Source organism: Puma concolor, chromosome E4 (assembly GCF_028749965.1).
Source record: "Puma concolor isolate L17-30 chromosome E4, mPumCon1.1.hap2, whole genome shotgun sequence".
NCBI classification, from domain to species: Eukaryota; Metazoa; Chordata; class Mammalia; order Carnivora; family Felidae; genus Puma; species Puma concolor.
This window is the reverse complement of record NC_141683.1, coordinates 61,144,971-61,164,375: the sequence shown is the minus strand read 5'-3', so window position 1 is coordinate 61,164,375 and position 19,405 is coordinate 61,144,971. Positions and strand designations below refer to the sequence as shown.

General features: G+C 37.1%; 1 protein-coding gene across 1 annotated transcript in view; it reads right to left on the bottom strand.

Annotated features, from left to right (window-relative positions):
* FMN2 (formin 2) overlaps positions 1-19,405 on the bottom strand; it is a 399,417-nt gene that overhangs the window by 103,544 nt on the left and 276,468 nt on the right. The window contains exon 14 of the mRNA XM_086694490.1: positions 6,799-6,891. Within this exon, the coding sequence (XP_086550616.1) occupies positions 6,799-6,891 (93 nt within the window). The remainder of the gene's footprint in view (positions 1-6,798; positions 6,892-19,405) is intronic.

Sequence of the window (19,405 nt, the reverse complement as noted above, 5' to 3'; positions counted from 1 at the left end):
AGTAAGGTGTCTTCAAACATGAAAACACATAAACTTATTAAAAATAAAGCCCATTAAAAAAAAAAAAAACATGAACACACACAAACAAGGTTGTATATTGACTGATTGATGAAAACGAGACCAATGTAACCAGAGCCTTGATGCAACTGAACCTTGTATTTGCTTTTAGGAGCAATGGTTCAGTGTTAATTAATTCAGTGTTGATGGCAACTTTATAGAACATACTTAATAGAAAATAATAATAAAATTTATTTTTGTGTTATATAAAAATGAATATAAAACACATACAAAATTATAATTTATACGTATGCATGTATATATGTTTATTATATATAAAATAAGTATAAAATATACATAAGTATAAAATATTTTATAATAAAAATGAATAAGCAAGGGACAAAAGCAACATGTAGAGGTTGTAACCACTAATTATATATAATATACAAGTTTATGTGCTTATTTATGTACATACATACACATATGTATGTACAAATTACCTCTGAAAGGACAGAAATGAAACACAACATTGGTTAAAATAGAGGAAAGTAATAGTAAGAAGACTGACATTTCATTATATACCTACATTTTATAATACATACATGCAATATTACAAATTGCTTCTTCTACTTATTCACTAAAAAATGAACAATGAAGCCAAAGTCCCATGACAATGACAGGGAATACGGGAGGGGCAGAGGACCTGAGGAACTTGACTGAATTGAGAAAGTCATCCCTTTATTCATTCATGTATGAAATAAACATTTATTTGAAGTCTGCTATGTACTGAGTGCAGAGGATACAACATGGAACACAATATGGAGATGTTTAGATGAGGCATCAGTGGGAGCATCCAACTAGAAATACGCAGGAGGCAGTTGTTAGCAAATCTCATATGGAATCAATTCCCACCACTCCTCAGCGGCTCTTTGATCATTTCTCCTCCACAGCAACAGAATGGATGACTGCGGCTGGTGGAAATCTAACCCTCAGAAAGAAGAGGTGATATAGACTATTCTCCTTTACAGAGAATCATTTCAAATTCATGCTTCTTCCATGTTAAGAGTGACAGGAGGGGTACAAGGAATAATCATTGATCAACAGGGGAAGGAGCTTTGTCTATCTGGTACAAAGCACTGCATGCATATTGCATGAATGCAGAAGTATTCTCACTTTCCAGTTCTGATACTGTGACTTTTGAGTTTAACTGCATATCCTACATAGGATTTCTTCTGCATATGGTTTCCACCACCTGACATTACACAACTCATTTATCCACTACCTCTTGGAACCCCTAATGATGTTTTTAATAATTTTTAAATTAAAATAAAATATAGCTAAAGCTTCTTATGGAAGGTATTGGTTCTAACATGACTTTGCCATCTGTTGTGTGACTTTAGTCAAGTACTGAGTCCTCTGAGCCTTTGTTTTCTGATCAGAAAATGGGGATAATAGTGGCTTCTCAGACTGTCCTAAAGAATCATGAAACTAAATCACATAGAGAATAAAAGGGCTTCAGTTAGTTCTTTAGCACAACAAAATTGGTATTAATGCTTAATATTACTATTATTATATGAATAATAAGTAACATTGTGTGCTTAAAAGACAATAGTTTGTTTTTCAATTGTAAATGGTCAATGAAAGACTTCGGACATTAGATATATTTTACACTTTTATCATCACTAAAAAAAATTCTCAGTATATTTTTGGAAAAAGAAATAAAAACACCACCAAACATACTCGCCCTGAATATGGAACGCTGCTTATAGGGCACCATGGGTACCATTTCCAGTAGAAGATACTTCTGGCAGACTTCCCAGTCTTTGGGACAGTTAATGCAACTGCTTTCACCATTTCTTCATTCTCAATCATAGAATTACCAAAACTAAAGACTGTATATTGAGAGTAGAAGCTTCAACACCCTTGTAAATATATGTAATTACAAATTTATGCACCTTCACCTTCGTTCTATTCCTTCATTTCAGCCTCAACTTACAATTCCACTTATAAAACACATTTCTTCATTTAAGGAAGAAATGTTTGGGAAGAGAGGGGGTGGAGGTATGGAGAGTTAGGCTAATAAAAATCTCATCAGCCATTTCTGATTTATAAAATCAAAATAAGGACTTTACTTCATATAATAGCATGGAGAGAAATGACCTTTAATTTGCCATTCACCCCCCATAAAAACAGTTGAGCTTGGGTTTGAAAATTAACATTTATCAAAATGTGCCAAATAAGTAAAAAGGCTGTGAAGGCCAACAACATAGAACTAGGCTCCTATTTCTTTCCCAGCAACCTCCCCATGTACAGATACCTATAAAGGCAATCCTCTATATCTATGCATATGGTTTTCATATGCACACTCAGTCCACAACACAACTTGGATTCAAACAGAAAGAAGAAAAATAAAAAGGAAGAAGTGTACTGAGTGCTGAGAGAAATATTAGCTTAGCATGAGCTTCCCTAGTGATCTTAGTTATCTCTTCTTTCTTTCCTCTTGCTTTCTGCTACTTAAAAAAGAAGAGGCACAAAAGAAAATTAAACAAAAACTACAGATAAATGCTAGATAAGTGTCTGGTGATTACTAATTAGTTTTCTTCATAATACATCCAGAAAATAAAATCATCACATATGTTGACATAAATTAAAGATAAGCTAAATTTCAGTAACTTTGATTAAACAGTTGTCTAACACTTATGCCAGTTACAGTATCCAACATAACTTTAAAAATTGTTGCAGAGTTGTGTCCTTCTACTTCCTCACTTCTCTTGAATGTTAAAAGCTCAGAAAACTGGTTTCATCTACGCCGATCCAAGAAAAATGTTCCATCACTCCCTCCTTTCTGAAACTCTTCCTAACTCTGGCTTCCATCACAACAGCCTCTCTTCATTTTCTTTCTACCTAACTCACCACTAACTGCTGGGGCTTCCTCTGTCCATCCTATAAATGCACCCTCCTAAAGAATTCTATCCCTGAGTCTATTTTTTTATCTTTCTAGGTGATCACATCCACCAAATAATCACCCTGTTTATGATGTCCAATCCTCCATCTGTGCTCTCTGCCATGTCCAAGGTAGATATCCACCAGCTTGATGGGAACATTCACCTGTGTGCCCACTTAGGCCATGCTATCCATCCAAAGCTTTTCCTATATTTCTATTCTCTATCCTGATTAACACCACCACTCCCCACCACACAAACCTGAAATCTGGACCCTATGCATCACTCCATATTTATTTGGTCACCAAGTAATTTCTCATCTATGCTATTGTTATCCCTTAAATATGTCCTCTCTTCAGGACCATTATTATGTCCTTAGAACAGGGCCTCATTTCTCTAACAATTTGCCATAACAATTTTACAAGCAATTTCCTTCTTAAAGTCTGGTCTGTCTGCCTTGAGTCCTTCCCAGATTCTGCCAGTATAAACTTTTTTAAGTCTTTAAACCTCTGCTCCCCAAGGATTCAGGATGAAGCCCAAGTTCCTCAGCCAGGTTTGTAGATGTGGTGGTGGGAAGGTGTGGGAGCTTCTGTATAAAAGCATCTGTTTTCTCACCACAGGATAAGATGAGGTTATCATCAGAGTCATGAGGAAGCAAAACAGAAAGACTGTGGAGGCTTGAGAGAACAGAGGAGCAAAACTCAGAAACTGAGAAAACGAAGTTTGCAAGGAAAATCTTATAGAAGTGCTCAACAGAAATGAGTTCCAACAGCAGGTCTGCGGTCATGATTTTAGATGATATCAGTTGGTGCTGTTGTAAGTACCCTCCCACCCTCAAACAAAAACAAAAACAAAAACAAAAAGTTGAGCTACTCTAGTGCAAATATGGAGACTGAAAAGAGATGGGCTTGATGAGGGTTGTTGGGTTTTGTCAGGTGAGCAAGACAGTGGGTACAACAGGTAGGGACTGTTCTAGATATAGGAATAGCAAGAAGCCAAACAAGACTGCTTTCTTAATGGAGCTTACTTTGTTGAGGGACAAATACAAAATACAACTGCAGAAAGCAGTAAGTATTACAAACAATATAATGTTGGGTGGAGTTCAGAACATTATTTGAGAACATTATTTAATTAGTGCTAACATTATTAATTGAGAGCGTCAACTCTCTAAAATATGGTACTTTGCTGGCACCATTACAAACAATGAATGCCTTGCAGAGGCAGGACTCAATTCTTTAAATCTGCCTCTTTTAAAGCAGGGGTGAGGACATTCCCAAAGAAGAGGTGTTTAAGCAGAGTCCATAAAATATTGGCTTGAGAAAAATTAGGAAGATAGGGAGTAACAAAGAGGGTGAATCAGTGGAACATAGGGCTAGTTAAAATCCAAAGACTGTTAGTGTGTGTTCAGTAGACCACACAATAGCTGAATTATGAGGATAAGAGATGTTTCTATTACGTTGTGGGAGCTAATGCAATAAAAATGTTTGACCAGTATTGGGCATAGTCTCTTGAACTTTTCGGAGAGAGATTTTAGGCTTTGAAATGTGGCACATTTAAAAAGACCTTGACAGGGGCGCCTGGGTGGCTCAGTCGGTTGGGCGTCCGACTTCGGCTCAGGTCATGATCTCACGGTCTGTGAGTTCGAGCCCCGCGTCGGGCTCTGTGCTGACAGCTCAGAGCCTGGAGCCTGCTTCAGGTTCTGTGTCTCCCTCTCTCTCTGACCCTCCCCCGTTCATGCTCTGTCTCTCTCTGTCTCAAAAATAAATAAACATTAAAAAAAAAAATTTTTTAATAAAAAGACCTTGACAGGATTAAAAAAAAAAAGACTTTGATAGGATATATAAAAAGATTAAAAAACCTATGTAAGTTAATATGAGCACAGAGGTAAATGTAAGAAAACTATTTTATTATTGAGGACAGCCTAATTATAAGCAAATGTTTGGCATATATTTTTATACCAAGGTGCAATGCATTTTTCAGTGTATAAGCTTAATTACAGAATTTTGTCATGATAACAAGAGGGAATATGGGACAAAAAAATAGCTACATTCTAAAAAAATTATCTTAAGGGAAACATTTTGAATCCATTGTTTTCATTATATGTCATTGAATATAGGCTAACAGGCACTCATGTTTACTCTTTTTATTTTTATTTTTTATTATGAAATTTATTGTCAAATTGGTTTCCATACAACACCCAGTGGTCATCCCAACAGGTGCCCTCAATACCCATCACCCACCCACCCCTCCCTCCCACCCCCCATAAACCCTCAGTTTGTTCTCAGTTTTTTGGAGTCTCTTAGGCACTCATGTTTAAAGCTGAACTTTTTTCTCCCGCGTTTTGACATATTTGATCTACACAAGATGTTCCAAAGAATTTGCTATTGTCATTAACTATCTTCTGGATAATGTATAATGTAAGATCTACTAAGACATATACATTTTCTTATTTATTGCTATTAAATGTCTAGGTGGATGGAGGTACTCAAAAATTTTTTCAATGACAAGTAATCATACAGCATTTGAACAGGACCAGAGATGAAATTAAAAGGTAACTGAAAGTAGATGGAAGAAGAGCCATGAAGAAAGACTCATTCTTTCTTTACTGAGTTAATGAATTCAGGACTCATTTCTTCATATAAGCAAAAAGAATACCTCATCCTTTACCCTTATATTTCTCCCAAATGACATGTTCTTGATCTAAATACCCCGCCTAATGAAGAAAAGAAGACTCATTTTTATTCATCATTAAGAAAGTACTGAGCTTACAACGTCCTCTAATATGTAACTACAGGACTCTGATTTTGTCCCAAGGACTATTTAGGAATTATTGAGATTTTCCACCCTAAGACATGAGGACCTGAGAATTTAGAAATGACAATCACTTTGATTTATGAATCTGACCAAAGTTCTGTTTCAATCTTCATGATGATCTTGAGTGATTAAATAGTACTTTCCCATCTAAAAAATAAAAGCTGTGTTTAACATTTAATCCAATTCCAATGTGACTCATTCATTGTAAATCATCATTAATGACACTTCAACAACCTACAAACACTATAGCCTAATAAACAGAGGATGGAGCCAGTCTTCAGAGTGGTACTTAGCCTCAGTCTCAAGCCATGTCAGCCTCTAGGAGAATTCCTGACAGTAAGAACTTTCCCAGAGCATGGCATGACACAAATCTGATCTTCACATTCCAAAGCAGAAATGTTTTGAGTAGCAAATGCTTTGCTATAATTGTAAATTCCAATAATTTAAAATGGTAAGACTTTTTAAATAGTTTTTTCTTAATTTTTTTTTTGTTTCTTTAATATCTTCTGAAATTTTCTGTCCTTGTTTATGTCACAGGAAGAGTCAAAAGATAATATTTATTATATTTTAAGCTTTCTGGGAAAAAGGTGTTAAATATCTAGAGGTATTTATATATCCTATAAAAGTAGAATATAATGTTTTGAAGATCTGGAAAACATCAATATACTTTGGGTTTTTTTCAGTATTTTCAAAAACTAAATAAATACAAAGTTGAGCTGAAGTCACAAGCATAGTTAAAACTTAGAAGAATATCTCATTTTCTATCACAAAGGGCATAAAATTTTATTATCTTGATAAATAGTTACTATTTTAACATCGGATATTTACTGTCATTAAAAAACAAAAATAATGAGCATTATCCATAATAGTATGTTTACCAAATTACTAATCTGTCAGAGCTGTGTGACTCATGATTAAACATAATTTGTTTTTCTGTGATGTCAAAATAATCCCCTTTAAACCAATGCATATTTTTTTTAAATGCCATCTACCTACCTTTCTGCTGAAAAAGGAGGGAAATGCAACATGTGTCTTTAGAATTTACCTTGAATAATAAATTGTTCCATGTTTTCTTTGAAAGGCTGGATGTGCTCTTTTGAGGATACCTGGTATACTTTCCCCGCCTCAACTTCACAGGCTGAAATTAGAGAGAGACATTGTTTAGAATGTCACAGTGTTGATGGAACAGTAATATATATATATATATATATATATATATATATATATATATATATATATATATATTTTTTTTTTTTTTTTTTTTTTTTTTTTTTAGAGAGAGAGACAGAGAGAGAGCACAAGTAGTAAAGGGAGAAAATCTTAAGCAGGTCCCATGCCCAGGACAGAGTCTGACACGGGGCTCGACCTCACAACCAAGAAACCATGACCTGAGCTGAAATCGAGAGTCAGACTCTTAACCAAGTGATCCACCCAGGTGCTCCATCAACTTTTAAAACATATTAGCTGATGTTAAAAACCTCTGATAACCCCACTCATTGATATATGTTCTACACATATTTTGGAAACATCCAAATACTGACATAAGAAGCCTATGATCTCAGCTTCACTTTGGGTTGTTGTACAAAGAGGTTCTTAAGAATCCAAGTTTGGTCACTGCCAAACGGTGCAAACGTAGGAAGCTCCTTTAAGCTCCAAGCCTCAATCTCGTTTGTAGAATGGTGATAGCACTGGCCTCTCTCTCTCAGGGCTGTCATGGGGACCAAATCAGTTAACAGATATAAAGGGTTCAAATAGTGTCTGGCAGACCATAAAGCAGTATGTCAGTATTTGCCACCATGCTCAATATTATCAACTGACTTCTAATACAAGTTTCTCCCAAACTGAAATCCATATTTCTGAAAAATGACAGCAATTTTGGTGCTCATGTTAGCATGGAAATCAATAATAAAGAGCATCTATTACGTGGCAGATACTTATTACCTACCATTTAATTTAATCTCTAGAATAAATTAATAAAAGTGGGGGCGCCTGGGTGGCGCAGTCGGTTAAGCGTCCAACTTCAGCTCAGGTCACGATCTTGCGGTCCGTGAGTTCGAGCCCCGCGTCAGGCTCTGGGCTGATGGCTCGGAGCCTGGAGCCTGTTTCCGATTCTGTGTCTCCCTCTCTCTCTGCCCCTCCCCCGTTCATGCTCTGTCTCTCTCTGTCCCAAAAATAAATAAACGTTGAAAAAAAAATAAAAAAAAATAAATTAATAGAAGTGGAATTTACCCCATTTTGTAGCTGAGGAAAGTTAGGCTCAAAGATGGCACTTATTTGTTGAAAGGCCCACAGGTAATAAGCAGCAGGTCCATAAATGAAATCCTGATCTGACTCAAGAGTTTCTTTTCTTTGTATGCCCATGCCATCATAAATGCCTTAGTAGGCTACAGATCCCACAAGGGTTAATTAAGATTTACTTCTAAGACATTTTCTGAAGAAATTCCTGCCATTTTGGTGATAGAATAAATTCAAAATCAAAAAGCACATATTTGAAAGACAAAACCTAGGACATACACATATCTGAATCAGGAAAACATACTTCTCACTACAATTCTTAAGGTAAGATTGCCAATAAATTTCTCAGGGAGACTTTGAAATTTCACTCTTTAAAGTATTTTTCTCTTATTAAAACATTGTTTCCTTTCCCCTCCAGGTTATTAGTTTATCTAAGCAGAATACAGGGGGGGTATATTGTTAGCCCCATTTCTCCCCCTCAAGCATAAAAGACAATTATATCTAGTAGAATTTAAGACCAGTTAGACATACGCTGGGTTCTCTCTGCCCACCTTCCCCAGGACTCCTCACTCTCTGTGGGAGCAGGCTCTTGTAAGCTCGTGCCTGTCCAATCTACATCTCCAGCCCAGTATCTTGTACCTTCAGATTTGTACATTAAGCTTCCACACATATCAGTATTTTCAAATAGAACTCATCACAGCCTTCTCTAGACTTGCTACCTCCCTTATTTTATTCTCCTGTTGGTGGTACCACCATCTGACCTAAATAACTCATACCAAAGCAGGAGAGTTATCCTTGACTCACTCTCCTTGTCTCCACATTCTATTTGTTTACCTCCTAGATACTTCTTATGTCTGCCTATCCTCTCCATTCCTGCTTTATGCTGGTACAAAAGCCTTCATCATTCTTCACTGAGCTACTTGAAAGCCTCTTAACTGGGCTTCCCACCACCAATCTTTTACAGATCCATGCTCCTTCTCATAGCTTAAGAAGAATGGATAAAGAAGAGGCAGTGGAATATGACTCAGCCATCAAAAGAATGAAATCTTGCCATTTGTGAAAACATGGGTTGGCCTAGATGGTATTATGCTAAGTGAAAGAATACGAAGACAAATACCATATGATTTTACTTACACATGGAATTAAAAAAAAATGAACAACAACAAAAAGACTCTTAAATACAGAGAACAGATGGTTACCAGAGGAAAGGTGGGTGGGGTGATAGGTGAAGGGGATTAAGAGGTACAATCTTCCAGTCATAAAATAAGTAAGGCAAAGGGATATAGTGAATAGCATTGGAAATATAGTCACTAATATTGTCATAACATTGTGTGGTGACAGATGGTAACTACATTTCTGTGGTGAGCACTGAGTAATGTATAGAATTGTTAAATCACTATGCTGTTCACTGGAAACTAATATAACATTGCATATCAACTATACTTCCGCAATAAACAAAAAAATAAAATAAAATAAATCATCCAGAAGAAACCTGACCAATTACCTGAAACTGTTCAATGACCTCTAACTTCATAATTACATCTTGAGTAAAGGAATGATTTAACACCCTACAATATGAAGTAGAGCAACTTGCCCAGCTTTCTCCTAATCCACCTCTACTCCTGATATCTTTTGCAGACTCAGTGCAAATTCTCATCTCCATACCCTTGCTCAAGTTGGTTACTCTAGTTAGAATGCTTTTCTCCTTTACCCCCTTTATCCTCTTATCTCATTCATCTCACCTATTCCCAATATTACTTCATGACTTAACCTTGATGTAGCTGCCCCTGAAAAGTATTTCCTCTTGCCACTTTCCTCAGTTCACTACATCCCCTGCTCTCCTCCACTCACTGTCCCACCTCCAGGAAGAACTGGGTGTCTATCCTCTGTGACCCCACAGCACCTCGTGCAGACAGAATTGAAGCTGTTACTTACTGAATACTTTTTATGTGCCACACTTTACATTTGTTCTCCCATTCAATCCTCAAGAAGCCCTTTCAAACAGAAGAGTGATACGCTTGCTTTATGTCAGAGAAATGAAATACAAAGAGACTGTCCAAATTTTCACAGTTCATATGTTGAGAAGGTAGGGCTCAATATCAGCTACCATTCCATATTCATGTTATTTGTAATCACATCTCTTGTGCTCCACTAGACCAAGCTAAGCGGTCTAAAGATAGGAAATCTTAAAGATGGGAATCTTAAAGATAGGAAATCTAATTCTCATTTGTATTCCTAGTGCCTGATACAAGCAACAAATCATAGTTGGATGGGTTAATGGCTGGATAAATAGCTCCTGTTGCAGAAACGGTAGTCCAGATGTTGGAATCTAGCAGATGGGAGACAGGGTTTAAATTCTAGTTCACTCATTCACTGAGTGAGCCTTAGCTTGGAGAAACCTAAGAAAATTATCATAGCTGCTTTTAAAGTATGGTCTCAGGAACAAAAGGGTATAAACTTCTATGTTGATTCTAAGGAAGAAGGAAGCTAAATCAGCAGAAGTTGAGGGAAGGGGAGAGAGAGATTCTGGTTCCAAGTAAAAGGGTGGCTAATGTTTAGGGAAATCTCAGTGAAGTAACCAGCTGTCTGAGGTGATGAGCACTTCATCACTGGCACTCTTTACTCTTCAGAAAATCGTGGGCTACCTGTCAGAAATGTAGTAAAGGGGATGAGTCTAAGGAGAAGACATATGCAGTCAGCTTCCTTTGGAATGTATCACTCATGACAGCCCCATGAAGCCAGAAATTTTGTGTGTCTCTACATGCATAATAAAGACATAATGTCATAATTTCAAGTATTCTCTAAAAGTAACAAGTTGCATTATTTCAAAGGTATGAAGTAGAAATTTATCAGCCTTTCCTATCAGGCACTGAATTATTTCTGGCAAAATGACACGAAGAGATGTTCTGAATGGTCTTCATCAATCTGCAATTGCTAATCAACCTACTCACACATGACACAGACATTGACTGACAGGAAAATGCCAGGACAAACACCCCTGTCCTCAGATGGCTTGACTTCCACTATACTGTATAGTCTTTTTTTTTTTTTTTTTTAATTTTTTTTTTCTACGTTTATTTATTTTTGGGACAGAGAGAGACAGAGCATGAACGGGGGAGGGGCAGAGAGAGAGGGAGACACAGAATCGGAAACAGGCTCCAGGCTCCGAGCCATCAGCCCAGAGCCCGACGCGGGGCTCGAACTCACGGACCGCGAGATCGTGACCTGGCTGAAGTCGGACGCTTAACCGACTGCGCCACCCAGGCGCCCCTATATAGTCTTTAACTAATTGTTTTTCAATTCCAACAAGAAAAGTATAATACTGATAGCCTAGGGTCTAATAGATTAGGCCAAAATGAGAAAAGGATCCAGTCTTAAACTTGGTCTGATTTTCAAAAGTTCAAAGTCTGAGGCAAGAAAGATTATATTTTTACTATTAATGTCACAATTGTTTCATTTGCCATTTTTTTTTACTAGAAGATGAAAGCAATAACTGTCTTTTTCTTCATGATACTATACTATGTGTAGAGGTCCAGGGAATTATACAAATACCCCAACACTAGGAACTCGCAGAAGTTAATCTGATGGATCGGGTGACAATTTCCCTAGTTAGGAAAGCAGAGTTAAATCAAAGACTGACCATAGCAAAGCCTTCTAAAATATGCCAAAATTTCTCTAGGTCTTCATTTTTACTTAGTAACTTTAAAACAACAGAATATACAACAGATAAGAAATACATAAAATACTTAAAATATATTTAAAAAAGAAGGTGAAAGTTATATTTTAATTTCCACTTAATTTTATAAGTGCCCTTGGCACATTCATATGAACTTAATATTATGAATATAAATGTAAGCAAAACCTATTTTTCTATTTCTTCTCTTTTCCCTTTCACCTATAGATTTTCTTGTACACAGTAAGAACTAAGTAGAATTTTAGATCTAGAAGCTCCATAGGGTCGTTTACAGGCAACCCTATCTCATTTCCAGTCCTCCTTCCAGGCAGCCATGATAAATGCTTGTCAAGTATCTCAGTGTTTCCAGTGATATCCATTCATTTCCCTACCAGGCAGCTTTTTCCCTGCAGATTTATTCTAATTATTAGAATTTTCAGCCAGATATTGCACAGAAATCTCTCTGTACAGTATACTCCCTGTGGAATGATATATCTGGAGCTTGCTTTAAAATACTCCAGATATATTCACATAATTACTTATATAGTTAAAAAATCAGTTAAAAGAAGTCCATCATAGATAGTCTGTCTTTAGTGAGTAACAGAAAATCTCCACTGTCTTTGAGGACAGAGGAGGACCCTCATCTTCTACCATCCTGCATTTACTCATTAACATTCCCTAGAAGGCAATACACATCCAACAATTCTCTGGGGAATGAATGGATAAATGAATCAGACCCTCCTGGAACAATGAACTTTTTTGTAATTTTTAAAGCATCATATCTCTTCAAATTTCTCCACATATACTCTTAACTCTCAGAACCAATTGTTGAACCTCTCCTTATCCATCCCAAATTTCAACTATCACCCCAAGAGAAGAGGATCATCTCCCCTGAACTTTGTATCTCCTTTCTCTATATATGTGTGAATGATAGAAGATAAAAGCAAAACTTTGGATAAGAGATCTGGATTCAAGTGTAGTTCTCCTCGTAGCTATTTGATCTTCACCTGGCTCCTTAAATTATCTGAGCCTCAACTGCCTCAACTAGAAATAGGGATGATGAAGATACTGAACTTGAGTGCTAAGCACTGAGCTGTTGAGACGCTTTCAAAAACCATAGCTATTAATGATATTATTTCATTGCATTTATTTGGTTATACATCTTTGTCTCTGATTTACTTTTATTTTAAATTCACTGAAGTCAAGGACTATCTTATTCAACTCTGTGTGCCTAGTGTCTGAAATACTGAGGAAGCACTAAAAACTTGGTGAAAAAAGCACTTTTAACTATGTTGATAATCATGACTTTCCTTAACCTGGATATTAAGCCTCCACCGGTGGCTCATTTGTAACACCACAAGTCTTATGCAAAGTGTACAAAAACCCAAATCCAAAGTTCCAAAGTTCTTTATTGTGATACACAACCTATACAATTATTTGTGGGTGGTTGGTACTTTACTTATTCATATTAAGAAGGAAGAGACTTTTGGATAACTATAAAAATAAAATGTCAAGTTCTAGAGTTTATAGGTATCTTATGTACATCTAATATATTCAATAACATATATGAATATGTTCAGTGTGACAAAGAATAAGGAAATATCTTTATAAGACTGGATCTCATTCTTTTAACTGTACGGCATCATGGTATAACATATGTATTATATATATATATATATATATATATATATATATATATATATATAACATAATATATCCTGGCTTATCATCTTCAAAATTGGTATGTGACTATGTAAACTTAAAAAAAAAGTGCTATAATCTTACAGACTTGAAGAGTCATTTAAAAACATTATTAAAAACACAATAGAGTTCCTGGAAAATCTGCATTACAGTTAAATCCAAATAGTAAAAAACATTTGTTAAAGGATGTTGAAATTGAGGAGGGCACCTGTTGGGATGAGCACTGGGTGTTGTATGGAAACCAATTTGACAATAAATTTCATATTTAAAAAAGTACAATAAATATTAAACGTGTCAAAATAAATAAAGTAATAAAATTTAAAATAATAAAATAAAGTAAAATGGCTTCCCTTGTAAAAAAATAAAATAAAAAAAATAAAATAAAAATACATTTTCCAGAGTTTTTCCTTTAATGATTAAATACACAAGACCTTCATACACTTCTTCCATTAAAACAGATCATGTGTTACTTATAGTATGAGAAAAAAAGTGAAAAGGTATCTATGTAGTGAAGAATGATCTGTTTATTACCAGATCACTGTGCCTCTTCTGAATTCCTGAACCACCAGCAAACTCACCAAAGGAAACGTCTTACAGAATTTTAATATTCAACAATAAAGCTCCATAAATAAATCCAATCATAAATCAAGCATAACCTTTTAAAATCAAACTTCTTTTGGAATATATTAATGATAAATGATGACATAATGACATTACTGAAGACTACTTTCTACTAAAGAAAAATAAACTTGACTATTTCTAGCTATTCTCTTTTCCAAATCATATCATATTTCATAGGGACAATTTTTGATTTCTGAGAATGAACATTACTACTTGCTCAGAACTTGTCATAGAAAAATGAAGCAAATTATAGAAATGTTCAGGAATTCTGAAGATAACACTGAGACTCTACAGGAACAAGCGTACCAAGTTCTCCTATAACCTCTCCTCAGTTCATACTGATAAATCTCTCATAAAATGTTAAAGAGCAAGTTACTTAAAATGGAATTAAAGATATACCAAAATTTGGCTGAAAGATATGTATACACAAGAATGGCAAGCTTTAACTCATAAATATTGAAATAATGAGGCCGGAAACCCTAACAGACACTAGCATTCATGGATGAAAGTCTGCTGAGAAGATATTTACATACTCTCAAAGAGTCACCTCACAAATAATTTAGTAATTATTAAAAAACAAACAACGTGGGGCGCCTGGGTGGCTCAGTCGGTTAAGCGTCTGACTGCAGCTCAGGTCACGATCTCGCGGTCCGTGAGTTCGAGCCCCGCGTCGGGCTCTGGGCTGACGGCTCGGAGCCTGGAGCCTGTTTCCGATTCTGTGTCTCCCTCTCTCTCTGCCCCTCCCCCGTTCATGCTCTGTCTCTCTCTGTCTCAAAAGTAAATAAACGTTAAAAAAAAATTAAAACAAACAAACAAACAACGTGAAAACCAAAAAGGAAGAAAAAAACTCAAATAACTTCATAGGAGGAACCGGTAGATGCCACCTAAACACAATGACAGGAATGGCCAAAGTGACCCATCATCATTAGCAGTAATGAGATAAGCTAACATCATGGGCCTGCAGAAATGGCACATATCACTTCTGCAGACAAAGCCAATGGAGGAGACATCTACAAAATAAGCAATCTTTAAATATGGTAAGGTCAAGAAAGACAAAGGAACTGCACTAAATTATAGAAGTCTAAGTAGGGGCACCTGAGTGGCTCAGTGTGTTAGGCATCTGACTTTGGCTCAGGTCATGGTCTCACAGTTGGTGAGTTCGAGCCACACATCAGGCTCCGTGCTGTCAGCTCAGAGCCTGGAGCCTGCTTCAGATTCTGTGTCTCCCTCTCTCTCTGCCCCTCTCCCACTCATGCTCTGTCTTTCAAAAATAAATAAAAATGTTTAATTTTTTTTAATTAGAAAAAAAAGAAGCCTAGGGAGACATTAAAATTAAAGGAAATTTGTGAATTAGGGATTGGGCAAAATAGCTATAGAAAATACTTCTGAATATGGTCTGTAGATTATTATCACAACAGTATTTTTTTTTTCAACGTTTATTTATTTTTGGGACAGAGAGAGACAGAGCATGAACGGGGGAGGGGCAGAGAGAGAGGGAGACACAGAATCGGAAACAGGCTCCAGGCTCCGAGCCATCAGCCCAGAGCCCGACGCGGGGCTCAAACTCACGGACCGCGAGATCGTGACCTGGCTGAAGTCGGACGCTTAACCGACTGCGCCACCCAGGCGCCCCTCAACAGTATTTATCAATGTTAAACTTCCTGAATTTCACAATTATACTGTGTATACATAAAAGGACGCCCAGGTTCTTGGGTTATATACACTAAAATATTGACAGGTAGAGGAGCATTACTTGCTGGTGTATGGTCCAGAAAAATAAAACCATGCACACCCACATATGTATATACAAGCATGCATATATACACGTCTATATGTGGGGGACAGGAGGGAGGGAATGATAAAGCAAATGGGACAAGAAATAAACAACTGACGGTCTAAGGAAAGAATATACAGGAATTCCACATACTAGCGTGTGACTTGTCTGCAAGTTTGATTGATATCAAATAAAACTTATAAACAAACAACAACAAAGAAGAACACATCCCAGTTTACCTAACGTGGACTTTTAAGACTTCTAACCAAAGGACCTGGGGCTAGGGGGCTCCAATACAATTTCTTGTTTAGAATGTTAAGAACAGTCAAGTATGCTCACAGATAGTGTAAAACTTGGTTTTCTTATACATCTGGCTTTAGTTTAAGAGTCTGAAGGCTCTACAGCTGCAGACACAAGTGTCTCTTTAGCTGATGGTTTGACTGGCACTTCAGGGTGACAGCAACACGCTGGTAATGGTTACCAGGCAGATTTTTAAAGATGACTTACAAGCTCTACTCTTCCAAATAAGTAAAAATATGCAACTTTCCTAAGATGGTTGTAAAAGGTTATTAATTCATAGTTTTAAACCATATTTAAGATGACAGATGCAGCAACTTACAATAAAATAATAAAAGCACCCTTACCACAAACTAACCTGCTTATAATATTTGACACATGGTTCCAGAAATCTTCAAACATGTACATCTTTAACCATAATGTTGTCAAGAATTAGCAAGTTGCTCAAATATTTTGGAATTTTTCAAATGAATTCTTTAACATTGAATACTACAAATAAAACGTTGTGTCTTGAGTATAAAAGTGACTTACATAAAACTGAGTGTATTAGACAATGTATTCTAATATACTGCATATATGAACTTATTCTAAGCGAAGCCTCTGACATTTTCTAAGGATGCAGTAAAACCATAGAACTAGGTGACAATGTCTGTTGAGGGTGTAAGTGACTATCATAGAAGCTTATACATGATCTTGACATTACTGGCCAGGTGCCCAGCTTCATACTGGCTGCCCCCCCCCCCCCATTATTAGATGACTTGAGGTATAATTTCAGGCATCTATGACTGGCCTAGAAATCTCAGTCTCCTTGAGAGGCTCAGGAGTAGTTCTGTCACTATGGTTGCCAAAATTTTCCAATTCTGATGTGCACTGATTCTGGAACTGGAGTGGGTAACTGATATGGCAGATGTTCACTGACATAAAGGAGTTTAGTAAATGTCCCCTGCAGTCAAGCTACAATGAGGAACATCCATCAACTGAAACAGATGCCATTAGCGTAGTTTTTTGCCACAGGAATGGTGTCTTCCTAGTGGGCTCCATTGTAGTACAGAAGTAGTGTATAATTTTAAAAATAAAGATAAAGCATACTGTCTCCAAGGAGTAAAATTCTTAACAGGTGTGTCCGTTTTCAAGATATAAGCAATTTTTTCTAGTGCTTAAGAAGCCAAAATTCAAGACAGACCATCTCCAAGCAGAAATGTTTTCTAGCTTAGGCCTATGAACATAGAATTAGCACAAGATATTTAAAGCAAAGTAAAGTGTTGGGGCTCCAGTGTTTTGTCAGTTTGAGTTTCCTAAATTCACAGAATGAAAGGAAGAAGAGGTATGTAAATAACCATAAAAAAAGAAGAGAAATATATAAGCAGTGGGAGAGGAGAACAGTAAGAAGAAACCCTGAGAAAATTATGAAGTATTCGAAATGTAGAGTGAGTTATTAAAATACTTAAGGATGCAGAAGCTAGTCTCTCATTCAAAGGAACAGTAAGTATTAGAAAGAAATGGAATGAAATCAATGACTTATTAGGGAATTTATAGGTTTTAAGTCTGGGGAGATGTTAAAGTCTACTAACCATATCTAAAAACAAAGAGAGAGACTGGGGCGCCTGGGTGGTGCAGTCGGTTAAGCGTCCGACTTCAGCCAGGTCACGATCTCGCGGTCCGTGAGTTCGAGCCCCGCATCAGGCTCTGGGCTGATGGTTCGGAGCCTGGAGCCTGTTTCCGATTCTGTGTCTCCCTCTCTCTCTGCCCCTCCCCCGTTCATGCTCTGTCTCTCTCTGTCCCCAAAAAAATAAACGTTAAAAACAAAGAGAGAGAGATGGAGAGAGAGCACTAATTCCATCTTAAGTGTTTTAAATAAACTATTTTAGGAACTCAAAACAATTTATCAATACAGTTTTGATCACCTCTAACATTTCCCGGTGATTAAGAGAGAAATTTTCTGGAAAATTACACTTAGGACTCTTACCAAACTTATGGATTGAAAGCCAGTGTCTCCAGATATCCTTTAATGTTCTAGTAATGTAAATGGAGAAATTGAAAGTATTTTTATAAAACAGACAAGCAACACACAAGAACATGAACTCAGGCTTCAGAAGTAGGAGTAGATTCTAACTGTTCTTTTACTACCCATTACCTGAGAGACCTCAGACAAGTTCCTGAATCTTGCTAACCTTAGTTTTCTCATCTGCAACATGGAAATGGAAGCCATCACATGAGGCAGTTTAGTGCAAGGGTTAACGTATGTGAGGTGCACAGCACCTACAGTAGTATTGCAATTTTTATTTAACTTATTATCCTGTTTTTACTTTTATTAATTAGAAAATTAATTAGAAACTTCTGTGAAGTTCCAAGTCAGAACACCATACCAGAATTTCGGATGTTCTTAATAAATTATAGGGCTTATCAGGGGCCATGAGTTTCAAAAGACGCATGTACAAAGTCACACTTTGTGACACAGAATCAAAGAGCATACATATGTCGCACAAACAGGTGGCAGAGGTGTGTGGAGAATGACCCACAAATCGTAGGGATAACTGAGTTGACAAGTCAACTATTATCATAACCAAGCAAGACGTGGGGTATTATTAACTGAAGTGTGCTCCTCAAACAGGCACCGATGGCACAAGCTGTCAGTCAGAATCGCCCATCCATCCTCTGTTCTAATTCTTTCTTCTCTCAGTTTTTGAAATGAATATAATCACCCGTGAGAGTGTCTACAAAGCAGCCAATGCTTTGCAAAGTGGGAAGATAGCATAAAGGATTGTTAGCTGGAGAAGAGAAGGGAACAGTGTGGCTTCAGGTCCTCCAAAAACTGTAAATCTCTTCTAGTTATTTGTAGCTTTGAGAGCCATAAGAGAAACACGTAGGAGCCCCTTAGAATAACGTAAATAAATAAATTAAAGTTGAATAAGAAGATCAGTCAACGGGATGTCTGTTACTTAGTTATTGTCCCTTAGCCCCCAAACTGCACATGTATACTGAGGTCTGGAACGGTGGGACTCAGCGAACTACCTTTTTCCTTTGCCAGCGGGCTTCCTGACTGGTTTCCTCAAGAAGGAAGAGAGGGGCCGGAGGAGGAGAGGAGAGCAGCTGATGGAAGTGTGCTGCTTCCTTGAGCCCCATCCGCAGACCCTTCTCCTCCCCCCACCTTGGTAGGTGGTTCCAGCTCCTGACTTCTTTCACAGGCCCCAATCCAGCACCTTTGTATCCTATAGAAGTACCAGTGCAGCCAGGCAGGACTCCCTCCTCCAAGCTCCCCAGTCTTAGCTGTGTGGACCCTCACGTCTCATCTCCCCAATCCCAACTGTGCGAATCCCCCTCTCCCCAAACTCCTCAGCTCGGGCTCTGCAG